Here is a 20151-nt window from a genome sequence, read left to right as displayed (position 1 = left end):
AGTGAACCATGCTGTGAGCCATTATGCACCAATGGAGAGAACTTGGAACAGGGGTAAACCTAAGAAAGAGACTGGGTACAAATGGCATCCATTGGAGAGTTCAAGGTGAAAACCAGTGCCAGCCAAAAAGGGCACGTTTGGGAAGATATTCTGTGGATCCATGACACAAAGCTGAACTTGTTGCAAGATTTGTCGGTGGTAGTGTGGTGCTCTAGGGCTACTTTGCTGCTTCGGGACCTGGAAGACTTGCTGTAATACATGAAACCATGGATTCTGTTCTCTACAGGAGAATGTCCAGCTAGCATTTCATGCTCTGAAGCTTAAGTGCATTCAGGTTATGCAGCAGGACAATAATACGAAACAAACCAGTAAATGACAATCATAGTAAGTGCATAGGCATGAAGTGCTGTTTGAATGTGTGTGCGATTGAGTGGACGACACTCGTAGCAAGAGAGCGATCCCGTCTGCCATCCTGTTAATTAATGAGGTCACTTGGATCAAGATTTGAGTGAGAGTTGAATCCCCTAGGAAAGGATCTCAAGATTGTATTATAGATATCTGACAGCTGGTGTGGTAGGCCACCACAAATATTTCATCTTCAAAGACTGGAGAAAAAAAAAAAAAAACTATATGCCTAACAGTAAAATCGTGCTCACTCACCTAATTACTCTGGACCTTGTTAGTATTTATTCATCAATCTTTAATCTCACAGAAATTATTCAAGTAATAATACAGTCACTTTTATATTAACCCATAATGCAAAAATACACGAACAAAACATTCACCATTCAAAGATTGCTTGGATGGTTTTCCTTTCCAAACACGTGGAGCCAGAAGAAGAAAACTCTGGATGTCAAGCTTCAACCTAACCTGACGCTCCAGTCCGCCTGGTGGCGCAATGGTGCGGCTGGCTGGTACTAGGAATCGCAGAAGAAGAACACCCACAGCCGCTAACTAAAACGGTCCTACCTTAACGGCAGGGATGTTACAGGTCACTTTGGTTGGTTGTTAAATTGTTACTGACAACATACTGTAAGTCGTTTATAGGATTTTGTTTGCGGCGTAGCAGCAGCTCATAGCAATGCTAACTTTATGTGCTAGCCTGGCTAGCAAACTGGAACCATGTTTTGTTGCCGTCATTGATTAGAAATCCCAAAGGAAACTACAGAGACATTATAATCTGTGGTTGTTCTGTTTTCAAATGTTTGTTAATATTGGTAGAAAAACATGATAGCATGGGATTCAAAGGAGTAAATACAAATTAGAGTTAGCTAACACCGTAGAAACGTTAGGTTTCTGTTGATTTTCTTCTGACGAACTGAAGTTACTCTGATTTAGTCCCTGCTGAGCTGTACCAGGCTGCTGCCAGATCCAGTGTAACAAACTATGGAAGTGCTTTGATAAAGGAAATGCAGATGGACCGACTGAAAAGGCCGTGATTACATGCGGATCTCTGGACCAGCTGCGTCAGCAATGTCTGCAATCCCCCTTCTGCGATGCACCATCAGGTAAAACTGTCCCAACACGTACGATCACTAGATTACGTGCGGGCTGGAGTATAATGACAGTTTTAAAACTGATTTTAAAAAGTCTAATATGTGCATTTTGAAGGCATATTAAGAAAAGTATCAAAATGACCGAGTTTGATTTTTGCTTTATCAGCAATGGACAGAAAATGTGACAGTCTTTCCTTTGATGTGTTCCTGCGGTACAGTACGGGTCGCAGTTTACGATCGTCTCGTAACCTGCACTCCAGACATCAGGCTGCTAAAGGCTTTTTGGGTTTCATTTTCCTTTGTTGGGATCGACACATCTGTAATAACTTACATTTAATGCAGTCTTTAATATAATTCAGTGCAAACATTTTGACATTAAAAGTAGGTTCTAAAATTTTATCTTGAAATTATTAACTTGCAAAGTCACATGATCATCCCGTTCACTTCCGTTTAAATATTTCATAAATCTATGAAATATGTAAATCAACGTTATTTTCCAAACCTTTGTGATTATTTTACATCTTGTTTAACAGCTGTAGGTCAAAGGTCTCATTTTGGCCACAGAAAAGTTCCACTTTGCCTCGTTAGCCCAAACATGACAGAGTGATAGTTTTATCCTGCAGTCCTGGATAGCACAGCAAACGTTTTTCACAGTCAGTGAATTCAACAGGTTTAAGGGCAGTTAAAGACTCTACAATGTCAGATAATTCAAAGTGCTTTCATTATTATTTTTTATTATCATTATATTAGCGGAGTCGTCTCAAAAGCCAGCTAAAAGTTCCCAGTTGGGACTAAACCAGCTGATGTTAATTTGCAAGTTGCGGAGCTGCTTTCTGGTCACTGATAGAGTTCAGCTGCTGTCTCTACCTTCCATGCACGTGTTCAGTACTTCCCCCTGTGTCATTCTCTTATTACACATGACGTACCCTGTAAGAACGCATTGTTTGACAAACAGCGCACTCAAAATAAATTTTTTTATTTATATAAAGGTGAGAATATTGTACTGATGTGTCACATAGAGAAGCTGGATGGGGGGTGTGAGCAGTGATGGTGACTGCTACACAATCTGGACACAGACACACACACCAGGGCGAAACAAGCAGAATGATGGTCACATGGTCATCTCTGGTCTCTACAGGTCGAGTAGCGCCCCCAGCATTCCCCAGCTGACTATCCCCCAGTAACATTACTGGGGGATAGTCAGCTGGAATTCTGACAGTTCATTTGTTTTGTTTTCTTTTAATATCACTTAGAACTCTTTTGCTGTCAGTGCCTCATCGATCTGTCTGTCTGCTCAGGTACTGCTGTCCGACTCCATGCCATTACTGTTGGATCTCTGTCTTTTGTGATTTTGTGTGACTCTGGGTGGGTCTGTCCTTTGTTAAAGACATTACTCTCTTACCCTTAGTTTGCTGTGGCAGAGAGCTATCATGTGAAGCAGGGCTTCACCAAGACATATAAATATACCAGTCAAATGCAACACTGCTATAAAAAGAGCAAGACTTCATTTTGTCGCAGGTCAAAGTGGAATGAATGTGATTGGCTGAACAGCTGTTCATGCTGTGTTATCTGTACTTCCATCAGTGTAAAAGACCCAGCAGCAGATTAGAATGAAGTATAATAACACTAACACATGTAATAAATCACCAGATTAATACACTCATGTTCCCGTGACAATGCGGCGCACTGTTTGCTCTTCATTCAGTGATTTCAGTACAGCCGGCTGCTGCTCATAAAACATGTTCCCCCATCATATAAACACTTATTCTCTCAGCTGAGACTCGCTGCTGTTTAAAGGTTTGAGAGTAAAGGTTGGATATAAAAACATCAAACATGGGCTCAGTCTGTGTTTGATGTGAGGTCGGCAGTTACAGTGTCTGTGTCCTGTTTCAAGACCATAAATGTACGATTGTTTTTAGCCAACATGAGAAATGTAAAGTTGTGTCTATGACTTTGTTACTGATGGCGAGCAGGGAAACAAAGACTTTATAGGCAGACGCATTATTTTCATCATCAGCACGTTTCAGTTTGTTTCACAGTTTTTCAGCAGTGCTGGAAAACTAACCGCACGGCTGATAAATGTCTGTCGTTTAGCTTCAAAGAGACATGAGGTGATGATGCGCAGTGTCCGTGGTTACCATGGTTACTGGATAAGCTGCTGATAAATTAAACAGCTGTCACCGTGTTTATGTTTTCATTACAACTGTCTGACTCGGTTAACTGAAGTAAACTTGGATAACTTCTAGTTTAGGAGTATGTGTGTGTCCTCGGAAATCTGGACTCGTGCGGACTTTCCAAGGACAAACAAGAAAGAACTGTACACCACTACACTGAAATAAATAGACTATTACTAAAATACACGTGCTATATCATAAACTATCATATAAATCTGGAGGTGCTATTAACATGTGTAGTTATAAAGGACAACTTCCTGCCTTTAGTCTTATTGATGAGCAGCATTAGTTTTCTTCTAATGTCCAGAAGTCTGCATCGTGTGTTTCATAGTTTCTAACAAGCCTTTAAAGTTAAACGTAACATGACTGAAACACCAACATCTGCTTACTGAACAAAAACCCCACACAGATGTTAATGTGATTTTATTTTTATTTTAGTAAACTCTAAAAAAACAAAAATTGTAACAGACAGCTGGTGCTTAGAATACAGTTGATTAAATATAAATATTATTAACACAGGAGAATTCACCTGTTAGCCCGAATGTTTAACTGACTTACTTTATAAGTGAGCGCGTGGAGGAGAGCCTGTTTGTGTCAGATGACAGCTGGTTCACCGGACCGACGAGCTGGACTCAGAAACTGATGGAGAAGCATGGAAACTTCAGAGAGATGCCACACCTTTTGGAGACCTCATGTCATCTCACTTACTGGATTCCCTCATTTTAGAAGTGAGGAAATGTGAAGCTCAAATGTAAATGAAGAAGACTGTAATGTGGAGGTGGGGGGGGGTTCCCTCTTGCTGACATGCTGATAGATGTCAGGATTTTTGATCATGTTTTGAATCACAGTTATGTTTGTGGTGTGATGTGTAGTAAGCTGTTAGGTTGTAAATTAGAATAGTGCTGAACACATTTTGTGAACATTTACAGTGGGGCAAAAAAGTATTTAGTCAGCCACCGATTGTGCAAGTTCCCCCACCTAAAATGATGACAGAGGTCAGTAATTTGCACCAGAGGTACACTTCAACTGTGAGAGACAGAATGTGAAAAAAAAATCCATGAATTCACATGGTAGGATTTGTAAAGAATTTATTCGTAAATCAGGGTGGAAAATAAGTATTTGGTCACCTCAAACAAGGAAAATCTCTGGCTCTCACAGACCTGTAACGTCTTCTGTAAGAAGCTTTTCTGTCCCCCACTCGTTACCTGTATGAATGGCACCTGTTTGAACTCATCATCTGTATAAAAGACACCTGTCCACAGCCTCAAACAGTCAGACTCCAAACTCCGCCATGGCCAAGACCAAAGAGCTTTCGAAGGACACCAGGAAAAGTATTGTAGACCTGCACCAGACTGGGAAGAGTGAATCTACAATAGGCAAGCAGCTTGGTGTGAAAAAATCAACTGTGGGAGCAATCATCAGAAAATGGAAGACATACAAGACCACTGATAATCTCCCTCGATCTGGGGCTCCACGCAAGATCTCATCCCGTGGGGTCAAAATGATCATGAGAACGGTGAGCAAAGATCCCAGAACCACACGGGGGCACCTGGTGAATGACCTGCAGAGAGCTGGGACCAAAGTAACAAAGGTCACCATCAGTAACACACTACAACGGCAGGGAATCAAATCCCGCAGTGCCAGAGGTGTTCCGCTGCTGAAGCCAGTGCATGTCCAGGCCCGTCTGAAGTTTGCCAGAGGAGGATCATGGATGATACAGCAGAGGATTGGGAGAATGTCATGTGGTCAGATGAAACCAAAGTAGAACTTTTTGGTATAAACTCAACTCGTCGTGTTTGGAGGAAGAAGAATACTGAGTTGCATCCCAAGAACACCATACCTACTGTGAAGCATGGGGGTGGAAACATCATGCTATGGGGCTGTTTTTCTGCCAAGGGGACAGGACGACTGATCCGTGTTAAGGACAGAATGAATGGGGCCATGTATCGTGAGATTTTGAGCCAAAACCTCCTTCCATCAGTGAGAACTTTGAAGATGAAACCAGGCTGGGTCTTCCAACATGACAATGATCCAAAACACACCGCCCGGGCAACAAAGGAGTGGCTCCGTAAGAAGCATTTGAAAGTCCTGGAGTGGCCTAGCCAGTCTCCAGACCTCAACCCCATAGAAAATCTGTGGCGGGAGTTGAAAGTCCGTGTTGCTCGGCGACAGCCCCAAAACATCACTGCTCTCGAGAAGATCTGCATGGAGGAATGGGCCAAAATACCAGCTACTGTGTGTGCAAACCTGGTAAAGACCTATAGTAAACGTTTGACCTCTGTTATTGCCAACAAAGGTTATGTTACAAAGTATTGAGTTGTATTTTTGTTATTGACCAAATACTTATTTTCCACCCTGATTTACAAATAAATTCTTTACAAATCCTACCATGTGGATTCATGGATTTTTTTTCACATTCTGTCTCTCACAGTTGAAGTGTACCTCTGGTGCAAATTACTGACCTCTGTCATCATGTTAGGTGGGGGAACTTGCACAATCGGTGGCTGACTAAATACTTTTTTGCCCCACTGTACTTTGCTGGCTGATTGCGTGCCTCGGTGCAGCTGGTCTGTCAAGGAAAAGTTGTAGTGTTGGACTCCAGATTGTTGGTCCCGTGATTCGAAAAGGCTCTTTTCCACACAGTCCTCATTCAAATATTGCAGCTAACAGGGTGATTTTCCCGCCTCAGTGCAGCTAGCCAAACAGTAAGTAAGTTTTACACTGGTGGATTTTAACTTAGGTGTCTCAAATATTACATTTTAGTTCAAATTCAAGGTATTTATTTCTATGTCATGTTACTTTAGTACCTGTGTGACCGTCTCACAGACAAATATTAATATACTGTGACCACTAAAACTGTCTGAAAACTTTAGTTAGTTATATTTAAGGGTAGTATCCCAGAGTGACAGCTAAAAATAAACTAAAAAGACGCGATCCTTGTGTAGGTTTGTGGTCTAAGGAGCCTGGAAAGAAAAACATCTGGACTATTTAAGTGTCCTTGAAGCCGTTTAATGGTCAGCAGTCCCACATTTGTCCTCAAAAGGGTTGTGGACCACCTATTGGCTGTTACGCTGGGAAAATTGTGCAATATAATTTTCTTAAGATGTTAAAGATATCAGAGCATTGAACAGGCTGGTGTTTTGTGAAGAGGATCTAACAGGAGAGAGATGATAGAGACACATGACGTCCTTATAAAACACAGTTGAACTTTATGAATGGACAGCTTTTCACAGGTCTTTGGACTTTTTATTTAAAGGGACTGCATAGTTTTTTACTGAAACTGACACAATCCCACTTTGATTTGACTCAGAGTACAGACAGTGGACTCTGGTGTCAGCAGAACCACCTGCTGATCAACGCCGTGAAAACCAAGGAGTTGGTGGTGGATTTCCGGAGACGCAGACCCACCACACTGACACCGGTGAACATCCAGGGAGTGGACATTGAGATAGTGGACTCTTATAGGTACCTGGGTGTTCACCTGAATAATAAACTGGACTGGAGCCACAACACTGATGCTCTTCACAGGAAGGGTCAGAGCAGACGCTACCTGCTGAGGCGGCTGAGGTCATTTGGAGTACAGGGAGCGCTTTTAAAGACCATCTATGACTCTGTGGAGGCATCCGTCTTTTTTTTTTTACAGTGTGGTATGTTGGAGCAGCAGTTTATCGGCAGCTGAGAGGAAGAGGTTGGATAACCACATCAGGAAGGCCAGCTCTGTTCTGGGATGCACCTGGACCCAGTGCAGGTGGTGGGAGACAGAAGGACTCTGGCCAAAATAACATCTCTGATGGACAGAGTCTCCCAGCTCATGCATGTAAATGCTGCTGAACTGCAGAGCTGCTTCAGTGACAGACTGCTGCATCCTCGATGCATGAAGGAGCGTTTCTGCAGGTCCTTCCTCCCTGCAGCTGTCAGACTGTACAATCAGAACTGCTCCCAACAAACATAGATGTTTACATCAATGCTGTAACTTTCACTATTTTATCAACTGATTCACACTACAACATGGGTTTGCCTCTTATCTGTATCCATCCATCCATTTTCTTCCGCTTATCCGAGGCCGGGTCGCGGGGGTAGCAGCCCAAGCAGAGAAGCCCAGACCTCCCTCTCCCCAGCCACCTCCTCCAGCTTATCCGGGGGAATACCAAGGCGTTCCCAGGCCAGCCGAGAGATATAATCTCTCCAGCGTGTCCTGGGTCTGCCCCGGGGCCTCCTCCCGGTGGGACATGCCTGGAACACCTCACCCAGGAGGCGACCAGGAGGCATCCTTGTCAGATGCCTGAACCACCTCAGCTGGCTCCTTTCGATGTGGAGCAGCAGCTGCTCTACTCTGAGCCCCTCCCAGATGGCTGAACTTCTCACCCTATCTCTAAGGGAGAGGCCAGCCACCCTTCTGAGGAAGCTCATTTCTGCCGCTTGTATCCGCGATCTCGTTCTTTCGGTCACTACCCACAGCTCGTGACCATAGGTGGGGGTAGGGGCGTAGATCGACCGGTAAATTGAGAGCTTCGCTTTTACACTCAGCTCTCTCTTCACCACAACAGACTGGTACAGTGCACTGCAGCCGCACCAATCCGTCTGTTGATCGCCCACTCCCTTCTTCCGTCACTCGTGAACAAGACCCTGAGATACTTTAACTCCTGCACTCGAGGCAGGAACTTGTTCCTGACCAGGAGTGGGCACTCCACCATTTTCTGGCTGAGGACCATGGCCTCAGATTTGGAGGTGCTGATTCTCATTCCCACCGCTTCACACTTGGCCGCATTCCACTGGGCCTGTCGGTACCTGTCAGCTGCCTCGGGAGTCCCACAGGCTAACCAGGCCAGATAGGACTCCTTCTTCAGCCTGGTGGCTCCCTTCACCTTTGGTGTCCACCATTTGGTTCGGGGATTACCACCACGACAGGCACCAACCACCTTGCATCCGCAGCTCAGTGCAGCAGCTTCGGCAATGGAGATACTGAACATGGTCCACTCGGACAAATGCCCCCAGTCTCCCTCGGAGTGCCGTTGAAGATCTCGCAGACCGGGGGCTCTGCTAAACGTTCCCAGCACACCCTCACTGTACGTTTGGGCGTGTCAGGTCTGTCCAGTGTCCTCCCTCGCCACCTAATCCAAATCACCACCAACTCATATTTACTTTTATTTAATTCAATAACGGTACAGTACTCTGTTTTTGGTAACTATTGTCCATGATGTAAATATGTAAGAAAATGTTTCTGTTCGGTGTCCTGTTTGTTTGTATGTGTGTTTTTATTGCTGCTGTTACAACCAAATTTCCCCTTGTGAGACAATTAAAGGATTATTCTATTCTATTCTATTCTATTCTGATTAAAACAATTCTTAACTAAATATATTCTGGATAAAACAAAAGTATTATCAAAGTTGTGGTTCCCTTTATTTTTCCGTCCTCCCCTATCACATCCTGTCCTGCAGGATAAACATCAGTGAGTCTTTGTGTGACTCTCTGTATGCAGCTGTTAAAGTTTGTGTTGGAGATACTCGTTTCCTGTATTTGCAGAGGTATCTAGAAATAGTTTTAAACGTTCCCACCAGTCCCAGTCTGTTCTCGTCCTATTCTTCATCTCCCAGCTGATGCTGGTTCCTCTTCCTCCTCCTCTTCTTCACACACTGCTGAATTTGTCCTGGGGTGTCATTATGGGTGGAAAACCTCTGCCGTGTCACGCTGTGGATTTCTCAGTCTCTCCTGACTCTGGACACTTTGAAAAAGAAATCAGCCATGGCAGATAATAACAATAGCAGAAAACTCTGAGTTTTTTCTTGTGTGCACAGTGAAAGTGGACGACAGTATATACTCAGTTTGGACAAAAAGCCCATTGTTGCAGGCAGCTGCAGTTATGCCTATGTCAGCTTTGGAGAGCAGGGTTCAATGATGTAAAATAGTCTCTTTTCTGTAATGTCTGTCCTTTTCTCTGCAGGCTGCAGTGGAAGCATTTTGCCACACATGCTGTGCAACAGAGAGCTCTGTCAGGGGCAGAGGCTGTAAATGCTCTCAGGCCCTTTTATTTTGCAGTCCACCCAGACTTCTTCGGTAAATATCCCAAAGAACGGGTAGGTCTCATATCTGTCATGACATAAATCCAAATATGTGTTATTGGAAACATGTGATCGTAAAGTAACAGTTCGAAAACTTACTGCCAGGTTTACATGTGTGTGACGCCTTATAGGCACAACAAAGAAGAGGCAATCCATAGTGTACAGAATACTTATCATCTATGTGCTCTGGGATCCGTATACAATATAAAGTAATATGATGTGATATAAAATAATATTTAATGATAATAATCTGTGCACATACAACACTGTCAGACGTTTGTTGGGATGAGCTGCCATGATGTAAGTTCTGGTACCTCTGTGTTACAGGAGGTGAATGAAAACTCGCTAAAGAGGCTGAATGGCTATCTGGAAAACTTGCAGAAGCCCGGCTCACGTTCAGTTCAACCCATGAAGCTCACCTTTTATATAAGGAACACAAAGTACAGCAGTAAGGTGCAGCCAGAACTCATCAGCTCAGGTGCATTTCTTTTAAAATGCTCAAAGTACCAGTCAGGTTTTTTGGGGGTTTTAACATAAAATTGCTCCTGTTTGCTTCTCAGGCTTCCGCTCCGTAAGTTTTACTTTGCACACAAATGATGTTTTGAGCACAGTGATGGATGTTTTGACGAGCTGCAGCCTGCCTGTGGAGCACATGAAGGGACTAACGGCGAGTAAAGCAGCAAGTAAAAGTCCCACTGAGACGGGGGAGCCTTTCTACAGAACCATCAAATGGGATAAAAGCTATTACACCTTCACTGGCTTCAAAGACCCCGAGCAGGAGCTGCAGCAGGCCCAGAGAGCCGAGCCTACGCTCAGGTAGGCTCGGCTCTCTGGTTGTGGTTGTCTCATCTCAACTGTAGGAAAGTGTTGAAACCTTCTAAACTCAAACACTGCTGTTTGTGATCAGTCACGGAGACACACTGCTGTGTTTGCTGTGGATTTTATTTCTATTCAGTAAATAGCAATAGGGCATGCTAAAGCTAATGTGTGCATACATGGTCACTTATATTTAAATGTAATAATGTGAAAGTACTTTATTTATAGTTCACACAGTTCTAGAGAGGGAGACGTCAGAGTAATGTCACATATATAACAACACAAATATGTTTTGCAAAGATGGTGATGACAGATTTTCATAACTACAGCAATTATATTTAATGACTTGTACACGATCTTTTTTGCCAGTGTGTGGTTGAGAAACAACGAACCTGAAGCCTCAAAGAAACACAATGCGAGTCTTCCTCGGAGAGAAGAACTGAAGAGACTGAAGAGGGAGCTGTGTCGCAGATTTAATCTGACCGATATCAGGTACAGCCGTCTTTACTGTTTCAGAGGTTGCCCTGTCTGCTGTTCCTGAGGGCACAGAGGTCTTTATTCTGTGCACTGAACTGTAAGAAACTGTGTACATGTTACTGTTACTGAATGATGAGATCAGCTGTGTGGTGCAGATGGCAGCGCAGCTGGGGAGTCTCGCACAGGTACTGTCAGCTTCAAAGTCTGAGCCGCCTGTCTCACCAGAACCCCGAGGCTCTGATCAACCTGCAAGGTAAATAATCTCACTGAGAGGTTACAAGCAAGCTGCGTTCATTAGTAATACACACAGTAGCACAGATCTCTGAACTGTTGTCTGTCCATCAGGTAAAAAGGTTCATGGCTTTTACCACCGTCAGTCCTGTCACGTGCCTGTTATGTGTGATACAGTCCTTCACTCCAACACAGTCGATTTTTAATTAAGCCGTCAAAATGTGACTGAAATGGAGACTTTCAGCTTCACTTCAAGGGTTTAATAAAAGTACTGCATTCATTGTTGTAGGAATACCAGCCATCGTTATCTGTAGCACCTCCTGAAGCTCAAAAGTAATTGGACAAACTTGCATAAGCATGATAAGGTTTGTTTCAGTACTTGGATAAAGCATGATTTACTCTGTTTTCTTCTTTCAGATGCCTCAGGGCTCACAGGGTGCTATGATGATAGAATCTGATACAGATGACAAAGACAATACTTAACACCATTTTAAATACCATGGAGGAAATAGATTAAGAGGCTTATTTTATTTTATTTTTTCAAAGATTTAAACAGTACAAAAAATAACCTTGATAGCTAAATTAGTTTTAAGTTTTCTGATGTGCAAAAAATACAGCAACAAAACAGCAAAGTCTACAAAAGACAACCGATTTAAAATGTTCTTATGTAGTGCAAAAAACCCAAATACAACAGTGTGTTTAGGCTGAGTACTGATGGCTTGGTACCATTGTTTCTGTTAATGCTGTGTATTTTTCTCCTTTTTCTTTTTTTCTCTGTAGTGTTTTCAAATGTACAGTCGATTTCATTTATAGAGGTAACACACTGTGATCGAGGATCATATCACTGTAAATTAAATCTCTAAGCATCATCTTCTTTAAATACACAGACACACATACAATGATCAGGCGTAACATTTATGAGCGTCTGCTAACAGCCCATCGAGGGCTCTTAGATTGCTGTAGGTAGCCACGCTTTGCTTTGCAAACCCTCAGCCCTCTCGATGAGCTTCATGACCAAATTTATGCACCTGCCTAATTTAGTTTCAGTAATATTGCACACTTTCTGTAAATCCTATAAACTTCATTTCACTTCTTAAATGTCATTGTGTTCGTCTGCTATATGATATATTTACATGAAATTGCTGATCCAAACAGCCAATGATTATTGAAGAAAAATCATGAAAATTATCAGGGGTGCCCAAACTTTTGCATACCACCGTAGACGTGTGAGGGGAGAGCAAGAACTTTGTGAGTCACTGAGTCGGTTTTTATCTGAAAAGGCAACCCTACCCATATGGAAAAGAAATAGAAAAAAACTTCTAAAAGACTTGCATCAGATGTGGCCTACTTCATGAGTAAATCATATCAGGCTTCTATGATTTACTCATGAAAGTGGCCACTTTCTCATCACTTTCATATGTTGTTTTAGTATCCAAAACATACAAGTTTCATTATATAATTTTTCAAGGGATCTTATATCTGTTTTCACTCTTGTATGCTTTTCATACAAGTTTCACACAAGACAGATACAAACTTTATAAGATTTATAGATCTTTTCCATGTGGGCGGCTAGCAACAGTACATGTTTTAGAAGCATCATGAGATTTCCTGTGGCTTTAACAGCCATGCCCATTGTTAAAGCGTTTAAGCTAGCTGCCACACATCATTGTACAGAGTTGATCAGACCCTTCATGAGTGACAGCTTACCTGCTGGAGGGATCCTGTGATTGGCTCTTATAATTTGGCTAGGTTGGTCAGACAGAGATGAGGTATAAACAGGAAGTGCAGTGTCCATTTACTTTTGAAGCTTTGAAAGTGGGCGACCATAGATAAAAATTGCTGTAATTACAAAATATTTATATTAAACCTTTACATAAACCAAGCCTTTAAATTGAAGCTGAAAGTCTACACTTACGTGATATTTTGATTTGATTTATAATTTGGTTGTGTACAGAGGCAAAAGGACAACAACTGTGTAACTCTCCGTACATGTATGTAGTGCCGTGGAAATACCCTCAAAATCTTGAGATCCCTTAACCACAGGTAGAAAAAGCACCGCAGTGTTTCCATATTCTCTATGGTCTCTAACAGGTTCAGGTGATTCTAGCTATTGTGATGTACCCCACTGTTAGACCCCTACAGGCTGTACAACAGCAGCCTGACTGTCATTCGGTATGAAGATGAAATCCTTGGACCCATTGTTAGACCCTACGCTGGTGCAGTGCTTCTGGGTTCCTCCTGGTGCACAACAGGTCTCGGCCTCAGTGGTGAGAGTACGAAACACGTGCAGGAACTCAGTGATGTCCTGGTCCACATCTAGGAGGAGATCCACAGGACATCTCATTAGGAGCATGCCCTGACATTCAGGCATGTGTACAAGAACATAAGGGGGCAGAGTTGGACTAACCTTCCACCACATTGATTTTGAAGGTGTCTTTGAATTCAGCCTTCTGTAAGCAGCTCTCCTCGAAATCTGTGCACTTGGTAACTGACTGGGTTAAATGTAGCGGCTCTGAAAACTAGCCCCAAGGATCTGTTCATTTCTAAGAGTAGTGACCTATAAGAACCCTTTGAGTGATATTATAATAATATGCAGGTTTTTACTGGTTTTTACAGGTTTTACGAATGAAACGTTTCTCCCACTGAAAACATCCAGATGAACAGAGTCAAATACGTGAATTATCTAATTTACCTACTGTGAGCTAAGGCGGAGAAAACGGGCACATCGAGGCCTGAGTGGACTCTGTGTCACGTTGATAATAATCGTCTACCAGGAAAGCAGCATCTCACTTTCTCAGTTTTCTTCCTGCTCTTCCTGGGCGTCACAGCGTCTGAGATGGCGTCTGGCCTCCCCCGTTGTGACATTGAATCAGCTGATCGTCAGCCCCCCCCCGTCACCATACTTCACCGTGGTTTAAAACAAAATGGAAACTTTAAAAGGACTTCCTTACATTTTCTTCTATTCTACGTTGTAGCTCCTAAGCTAGGGCAGGCCCGAAGGTTGGTGGTTCGATACCTGGCTGTTGATCCCAAGTTGCTCTCTGATGCATCCATCACAGTATGAATGTGTGTGAATGATTTTTTTTTCCAATGTGTTTTCTTTCTGTGTGAATGGGTGACTGACAGAAGTTGTATCAAGTGCTTTAGGTTTCCAAATAAAATAGCAAAGCTCTATATTAGAACCATTTTACTTTAACCTTACTTATCATTGATTCCATCACACATTAAATCGAACACGTTATACTTCATGCTTCATTCAGTTAATGCTGCTTTACTTCAGCAGTGTTTATCGTTACCTCACTCACATGAACTTTGGACTGGAGATCATTCACATGAGCGAAATAAATTGAACACACAGAGTCATGACATTTAGTTTTGCTTCCAACATGACCTCGTTTTGACTCACTACATTAGAACACTTTTCCTCACTTCTTCTTTCTATAACGCTGTTTGACCACCTCACCTAGGAGGTATCTCAGGGGGCTGAACCACCTCGACAGGCTCCATCTGCAGGAACAGCGACTCTCAGGCTGCGTTCACTCTGCAGGTCTTGATGCTCAATTCTGATTTTTTGATCAAATCTGATGTTTTTGTCTGCTCGTTCACACTACAAATAAAATGCGACAGCAAACGCGCTCTAGTGTGAACGCTCAAAGCGGCGCATGCACAAAAGAAGACGTCACACACAACGCGCTCAGTTTAGACCCAGAGCAACAGTATGTGTGACTGATGGCCTTAATATAAAGACTTTACGTTTCCCAATTTTTGCTTTAAGTTATTTTGTTATTTACATAATAATGTAAATAACCTAATAATGATCCTTACTGCTGTTTTAGAGGAGCGCTGCTTCAAAGGATAGTTTCTGTCAGAATCTGCAGATTATACAGGACAAAGAAAATGTTCACGTTTCTCCAACGTTGTCTTCCCAACAGTTTCACTGGATGGCCAGGAAGCGTTCACGTCGTCTTCTCCGGCGCTGATATTTGGCGTCTGTCTTGTGTCAGTGACGTAAAAGACGGATTCAATGCGACCTGACCATCAAACAGCAGTCGCTTTCTGAAACATCAGATATGTATCGCATTCAGCACCACATATGAAAGTGACCCAGATCAGATTTGAAAATATCAGATTTGTGCCGTTCACACTGTCACCATGATCAGATAGATGGTCGCAGAGGGTCAAAAACATCGGATTTGATGCGCTTTCACCTGCAGTGTGAACGCAGCCTCTCCAATGAGTGAGCTCCTCCCTCTGTCTGGAAGGCACAGCCCAGCCACTCTTCAAAGGAGACTCGTTTCTGACGCTTATGTCTTATATCAGCCTCGTTCTTTTAGAGCTTGTGACCGACGGTTGGAACTGTCTGTCAGTCTTGTGTTCCACTCATCCCTAACTCGGGAACAAGTTCCCCAACCTGAAGGGGAACAATTCAGGGGTTTCTTGGCTGGGCACATCTAGGAATAGCGACATGGTTCCCTCCTCCTGTGGGCTCACCATCCACAGGAGGGCCGTAGGGGTTTGGTGCTTACTTGATTGGGTGGCAGGCAGAGGACCTGGCCCTCCAGTCCACGGCCTCCAAAACTGGCTTGTGGTTTGTTAATCACTATATAACTTGTTTTAAAATGATACATGGTAAAGTCAGAGATTCTCTGAGGTTAGTGGCTTCTTAGTGTGTCACTCCATCCTCTCACACACACACACACACACACACACACACACAGCCGCCAAGGCCATCTTTGCCCGAACAGGCCGCTCTGTACGGAGTCTCAGTGAGGTCCTTTTTATCAGAATCATGTCATAGATTATATTTTCTTATTAGTTGTAATGGTCGAACTTATAACCGATTATCTTCTGATCAGTTTCTAAGCTGTTAAGCATGATTAACTTTGACCACAATCACATTTATATTATGATTCTGTGTTGAGCAAATACAACCATAACGACGGGCTGGAGACACGTTTCTTATCTTTCACATCCTGATCTGCCAGGGTCGAAACATCCTCCATCATTACTCATTCAGCATATCAGTAAGACTCTGATTAATATTTCTGGTTATTAGAGATGATTTACGGTATTAAAGAACATGTAAACTCTTGTTTTAGCACAATTATTTCAATCAAACACTGTTTTCACCAAACAAAGTCACGTCCTCCATCAGCGTGAGGTTTTCATATCGACCTCTGATGTGTTTTCAGACAGTGATCATATCCTAGAGACCTGTTTCTGTGGAAAGAGTGGGTATCTCATCATTTTGGGAGCATTGCCACTGCGTGTAGATGTGTAGAACAGTTTTCACGCACTCGTCTTCTTACCAGGACATACGGTTGTGTTTGCCGACCAGTCAGGGATGAATGCTTCTGGACACGTCATGCTGGGAACCATGGATGTTCATCATCAATGGACAAAAGTAATGCAGCTGTCGCTGTCCTGCTGGCATGTATAGTCTCTGTGCTGCCTTTCGTTTTCTGACCCCTGCTGTGTGCCTCCAGCTTTTTGAGCAGCTGCCTGGTTATCACAGCCTGCAGCAGCAGACACACTGGCTGAAGGAGAGGATCAGCCTCCTCCTGGGTGGAACCCAAGTGGTGCACATGGACAGACTGGGACCAGTTCAGCCCATAGCTGAGCACTACAGTTCCCTAAACACCTTCCACAAACGTCTCATGTCCCACCACCTTCGTCTGCACCCCAGGAGTCTGCAGGGCCTCACCATGTTGCTGGAAAAGTACGAAACCCTTTTAACCACTGACCATCACAAGCACGTGCAGTTTACTTAATGTTTGTGTCTCTTCCAGTGACCGCTCCAACCCCAGTCTTCATGAGATGGGACACTTCGTTATTCCCATCAAATGTGATCTTCCTACACTACAGGTCTTCCTTCAGAACCAGGCCCCTGAAGCCCGACGGCGCATCCAACGCAAAAACCAGTGAGTGTGACGTAGTCTGTCTGTTTGCATGCTGTCTTTCTTTGGGGGGGCGGGAGGGGTCTTTTTATAGTTTATATCATATTTAGTATTTTTCCTCTCTTACAAGATGCTAGCATGTTTGCAGAAACAATTTCAAAAACTTTGTCAAGCAACAATCATAAATGATTTTGCTCCTGCCAGCAGTAATACGATTTACAGCTGGAACTCCATGAAGGCCGATTTATGGGGCAGCACGTACCCAGCACTGCCTCTGTGATAGAACCCCCCACACGCCTACATCCATGACTGCTTTATACAATGTGACCACCACACCTACAACTGCCCAAGTTTAACTAGACGGTGTTGATTGAAATTACTAGTTTTTATTTTTAGTCTATTCAGTCGCTGTGTTTACTGTTAGAATTTGAGATCTTCTTGTCAACTTGCTCAATCAATCAGAATACTTTATTAATCCCGACGGGATACAGTTGCTCCAGTAAAGTAACATTAACAAAAACCAACTAGACTGTTTATCAACACAATATGTTAAGATCAGAGGATAGCACAATATATACAAGTCACCAAGTAATAAATGTCAAGAATATTAGAGTAGAAAGAGTGTGTGTAAAAAGGGTGTAACTATTGCAGTGTTCACAGTGTGTTGGATGGAGGAGTTGTACGGGGAGACGGCCACGGGCAGGAATGACTTCCTGTGTCGTTCAGTGGTGCATCATGGGTAATCTCAGTCTCTCACTGAGCGTGCTCGTTTGACTAGCCAGTACGCAGAGTCATCAGGAAACCTCTGAAGATGGAGGTCTCTGTGCAGTGGCTGAAGTCTGTGGTGTAGAGGGTGAAGAGGAAGGGGGAGAGGACAGTCCCCTGTGGTGCCCCTGTGTTGCTGATCACCTTGTCAGACACACACTGTGGGAGACGTACATATTGTGGTCTTCCTGTCAGGTAATCAACAATCCAGGACACCAGAGAATGAATATGTGACGGCAGTGATCGGTCACAGGTAACTGCTGAAGCAGCTCTCAGAGATCATTATAGGAACTTAATCATGGTAACACTAATACAAACGAATACAACATCATGAGGACAAAACATACTTAGGCTGCGTTCACACTGCAGGTGAAAGCGCATCAAATCCGATGTTTTTGACCCTCTGCGACCATCTATCTGATCATGGTGACAGTGTGAACGGCACAAATCTGATATTTTCAAATCTGATCTGGGTCACTTTCGTATGTGGTGCTGAATGCGATACATATCTGATGTTTCAGAAAGCGACTGCTGTTTGATGGTCAGGTCGCATTGAATCCGTCTTTTACGTCACTGACACAAGACAGACGCCAAATATCAGCGCCGGAGAAGACGACGTGAACGCTTCCTGTCCAGATGTCAGTGAAACTGTTGGGAAGACAACGTTGGAGAAACGTGAACATTTTCTTTGTCCTGTATAATCTGCAGATTCTGACAGAAACTATCCTTTGAAGCAGCGCTCCTCTAAAACAGCAACAAGGATCATTATTAGGTTATTTACATCATTATGTAAATAACAAAATAACTTAAAGCAAAATTGGGAAACATAAAGTCTGAAGTCTTTATATTAAGGCCATCAGTCAAACAATACTGTTGCTCTGGGTCTAAACTGAGCGTGTTGTGTGTGATGTCTTCTTTTGTGCATGCGCCGCTTTGAGCGTTCACACTAGAGCGCGTTTGCTGTCGCATTTTATTTGTAGTGTGAACGAGCAGACAAAAACATCAGATTTGATCAAAAAATCTGAATTGAGCATCAAGACCTGCAGAGTGAACGCAGCCTGAGAGTTTTGATATCTGGTGCTTATTAAGAATCCTGTTTGTCTGTATGTTGACTTTGTCACCTGCCTGTTTGTGTGCAGACTGCAGGCAGAGGAGGAGGCCGTGGTGAAGCTGTGTCTTGAGACTCTGTCTCTGAGGAGCTTGTCTAAGGAGCCCAGTGTCAGCCCTGCCCAGATGATTCAATGCTGTGAAAGACTGTTGGAGCAGCGCTCCCCCCACATGCAAGGCCTCCAGATCTGTGTTTCTCACTTCTACTCTGTCATGCAAGATGGAGACCTGTGTGTCCCCTGGGACTGGAAGAGCTGACCTCCAGATTTACACGTTTTTGTCGGTCCATGTGTGACAACTACTTTTAGACATTGATACTGTTGAGCAGAAAATAAGCACATTTACCAGGACATCACACAGACGTTTTTCTGCTAATGCTTTGTCAAGGAAATGTTCAGAGAACTTTAAGAGCACAAGTGAAGGATACCTGTACAGCCTGCAATGTTCACATGCGACCGGGCTACACTTCAAAGTGATGTGTGACAAACGTGTGACTTGTAGTGTAGACGTGGCTTAAAGCACAGAATTGTCAAAGTTGTAAGTATTTATTGCAATGAGTATGAAAAGTGATTTTTCACTTTGTAGAAATGTGAAGTTTCACAGGAGTCCAATAAAAACCTCTGTATATTCACCCTGCTTTTAATGTGCTGCTGATCCAACGCGTCAATCATCAGCAAGTGTGAAAGAAAAAGCTCTTCTCTGTTTAAAAAACCAAACGACAACAAAAACAACCAAATGTAGGTTTGTGAAATTGCATCTGGTCACACAGGACACACAAACCTGCAGGACACCGGCCCTCGAGGCCTGCAGTTGGACACCCTGTCAGCACAGTGATGGACCTGGGCATCTGGTATTAGCTCACTCAGCAGGACGATGATCCCAAGACAAGAGCTAAGGTGTTGCAATGACTCAGAGAAAATGACTTGCTGATGAAGGTGGCTCTACAGGCTTGAATCATGGGGTGTGCAAACTTTTGTCTTTTGATTCAGTTAGGGTTAGCTTATTCGGTGACTCCAAACTGCCCACAGGTCTGAATGTGAGTGTGATTGGTTGAGTCTCTGTGTTAGCCCAGGTCAGATTGACAGCCTGAGCAGGGCTGTGATAGGCTCCAGTCCACCTGCAACCCTGA

General features: G+C 43.4%; 1 protein-coding gene across 5 annotated transcripts; it reads left to right on the top strand.

The window, feature by feature from the left end:
• Positions 1-858: 858 nt before the first annotated feature.
• tcaim (T cell activation inhibitor, mitochondrial) lies at positions 859-19653 on the top strand. 5 transcript variants are annotated; one of them, XM_076889673.1, is made up of 11 exons: positions 859-991; positions 1339-1508; positions 9612-9744; positions 10057-10207; positions 10290-10545; positions 10915-11037; positions 11178-11275; positions 16566-16657; positions 16740-16972; positions 17043-17174; positions 19055-19653. In XM_076889673.1, exons 2-11 carry the CDS (start codon positions 1444-1446, stop codon positions 19278-19280), a joined length of 1509 nt encoding a protein of 502 aa, XP_076745788.1. In that variant the 5' UTR covers positions 859-991; positions 1339-1443; the 3' UTR covers positions 19281-19653. The 5 variants fall into 5 exon arrangements, with proteins under 5 accessions (XP_076745788.1, XP_076745789.1, XP_076745787.1 ...); XM_076889674.1 differs by having other exon boundaries at positions 864-1000; XM_076889672.1 differs by having other exon boundaries at positions 890-1032.
• The last annotated feature ends 498 nt before the right edge of the window (positions 19654-20151 follow it).

Source organism: Maylandia zebra, linkage group LG11, assembly GCF_041146795.1.
Source record: "Maylandia zebra isolate NMK-2024a linkage group LG11, Mzebra_GT3a, whole genome shotgun sequence".
NCBI lineage: Eukaryota > Metazoa > Chordata > Actinopteri > Cichliformes > Cichlidae > Maylandia > Maylandia zebra.
Note: the sequence above shows the minus strand (reverse complement) of the source record. Positions and strands in the feature narration are given on the sequence as shown.

Coding starts and splice junctions, on each gene's coding strand:
- tcaim (XM_076889673.1), top strand. CDS start 1,444: ATGCGGATCTCTGGACCAGCTGCGTCAGCAATGTCTGCAATCCCCCTT. Junction 10,208..10,289: donor GCCAGAACTCATCAGCTCAG/GTGCATTTCTTT, acceptor TTTGCTTCTCAG/GCTTCCGCTCCGTAAGTTTT. Junction 10,546..10,914: donor AGAGCCGAGCCTACGCTCAG/GTAGGCTCGGCT, acceptor CTTTTTTGCCAG/TGTGTGGTTGAGAAACAACG.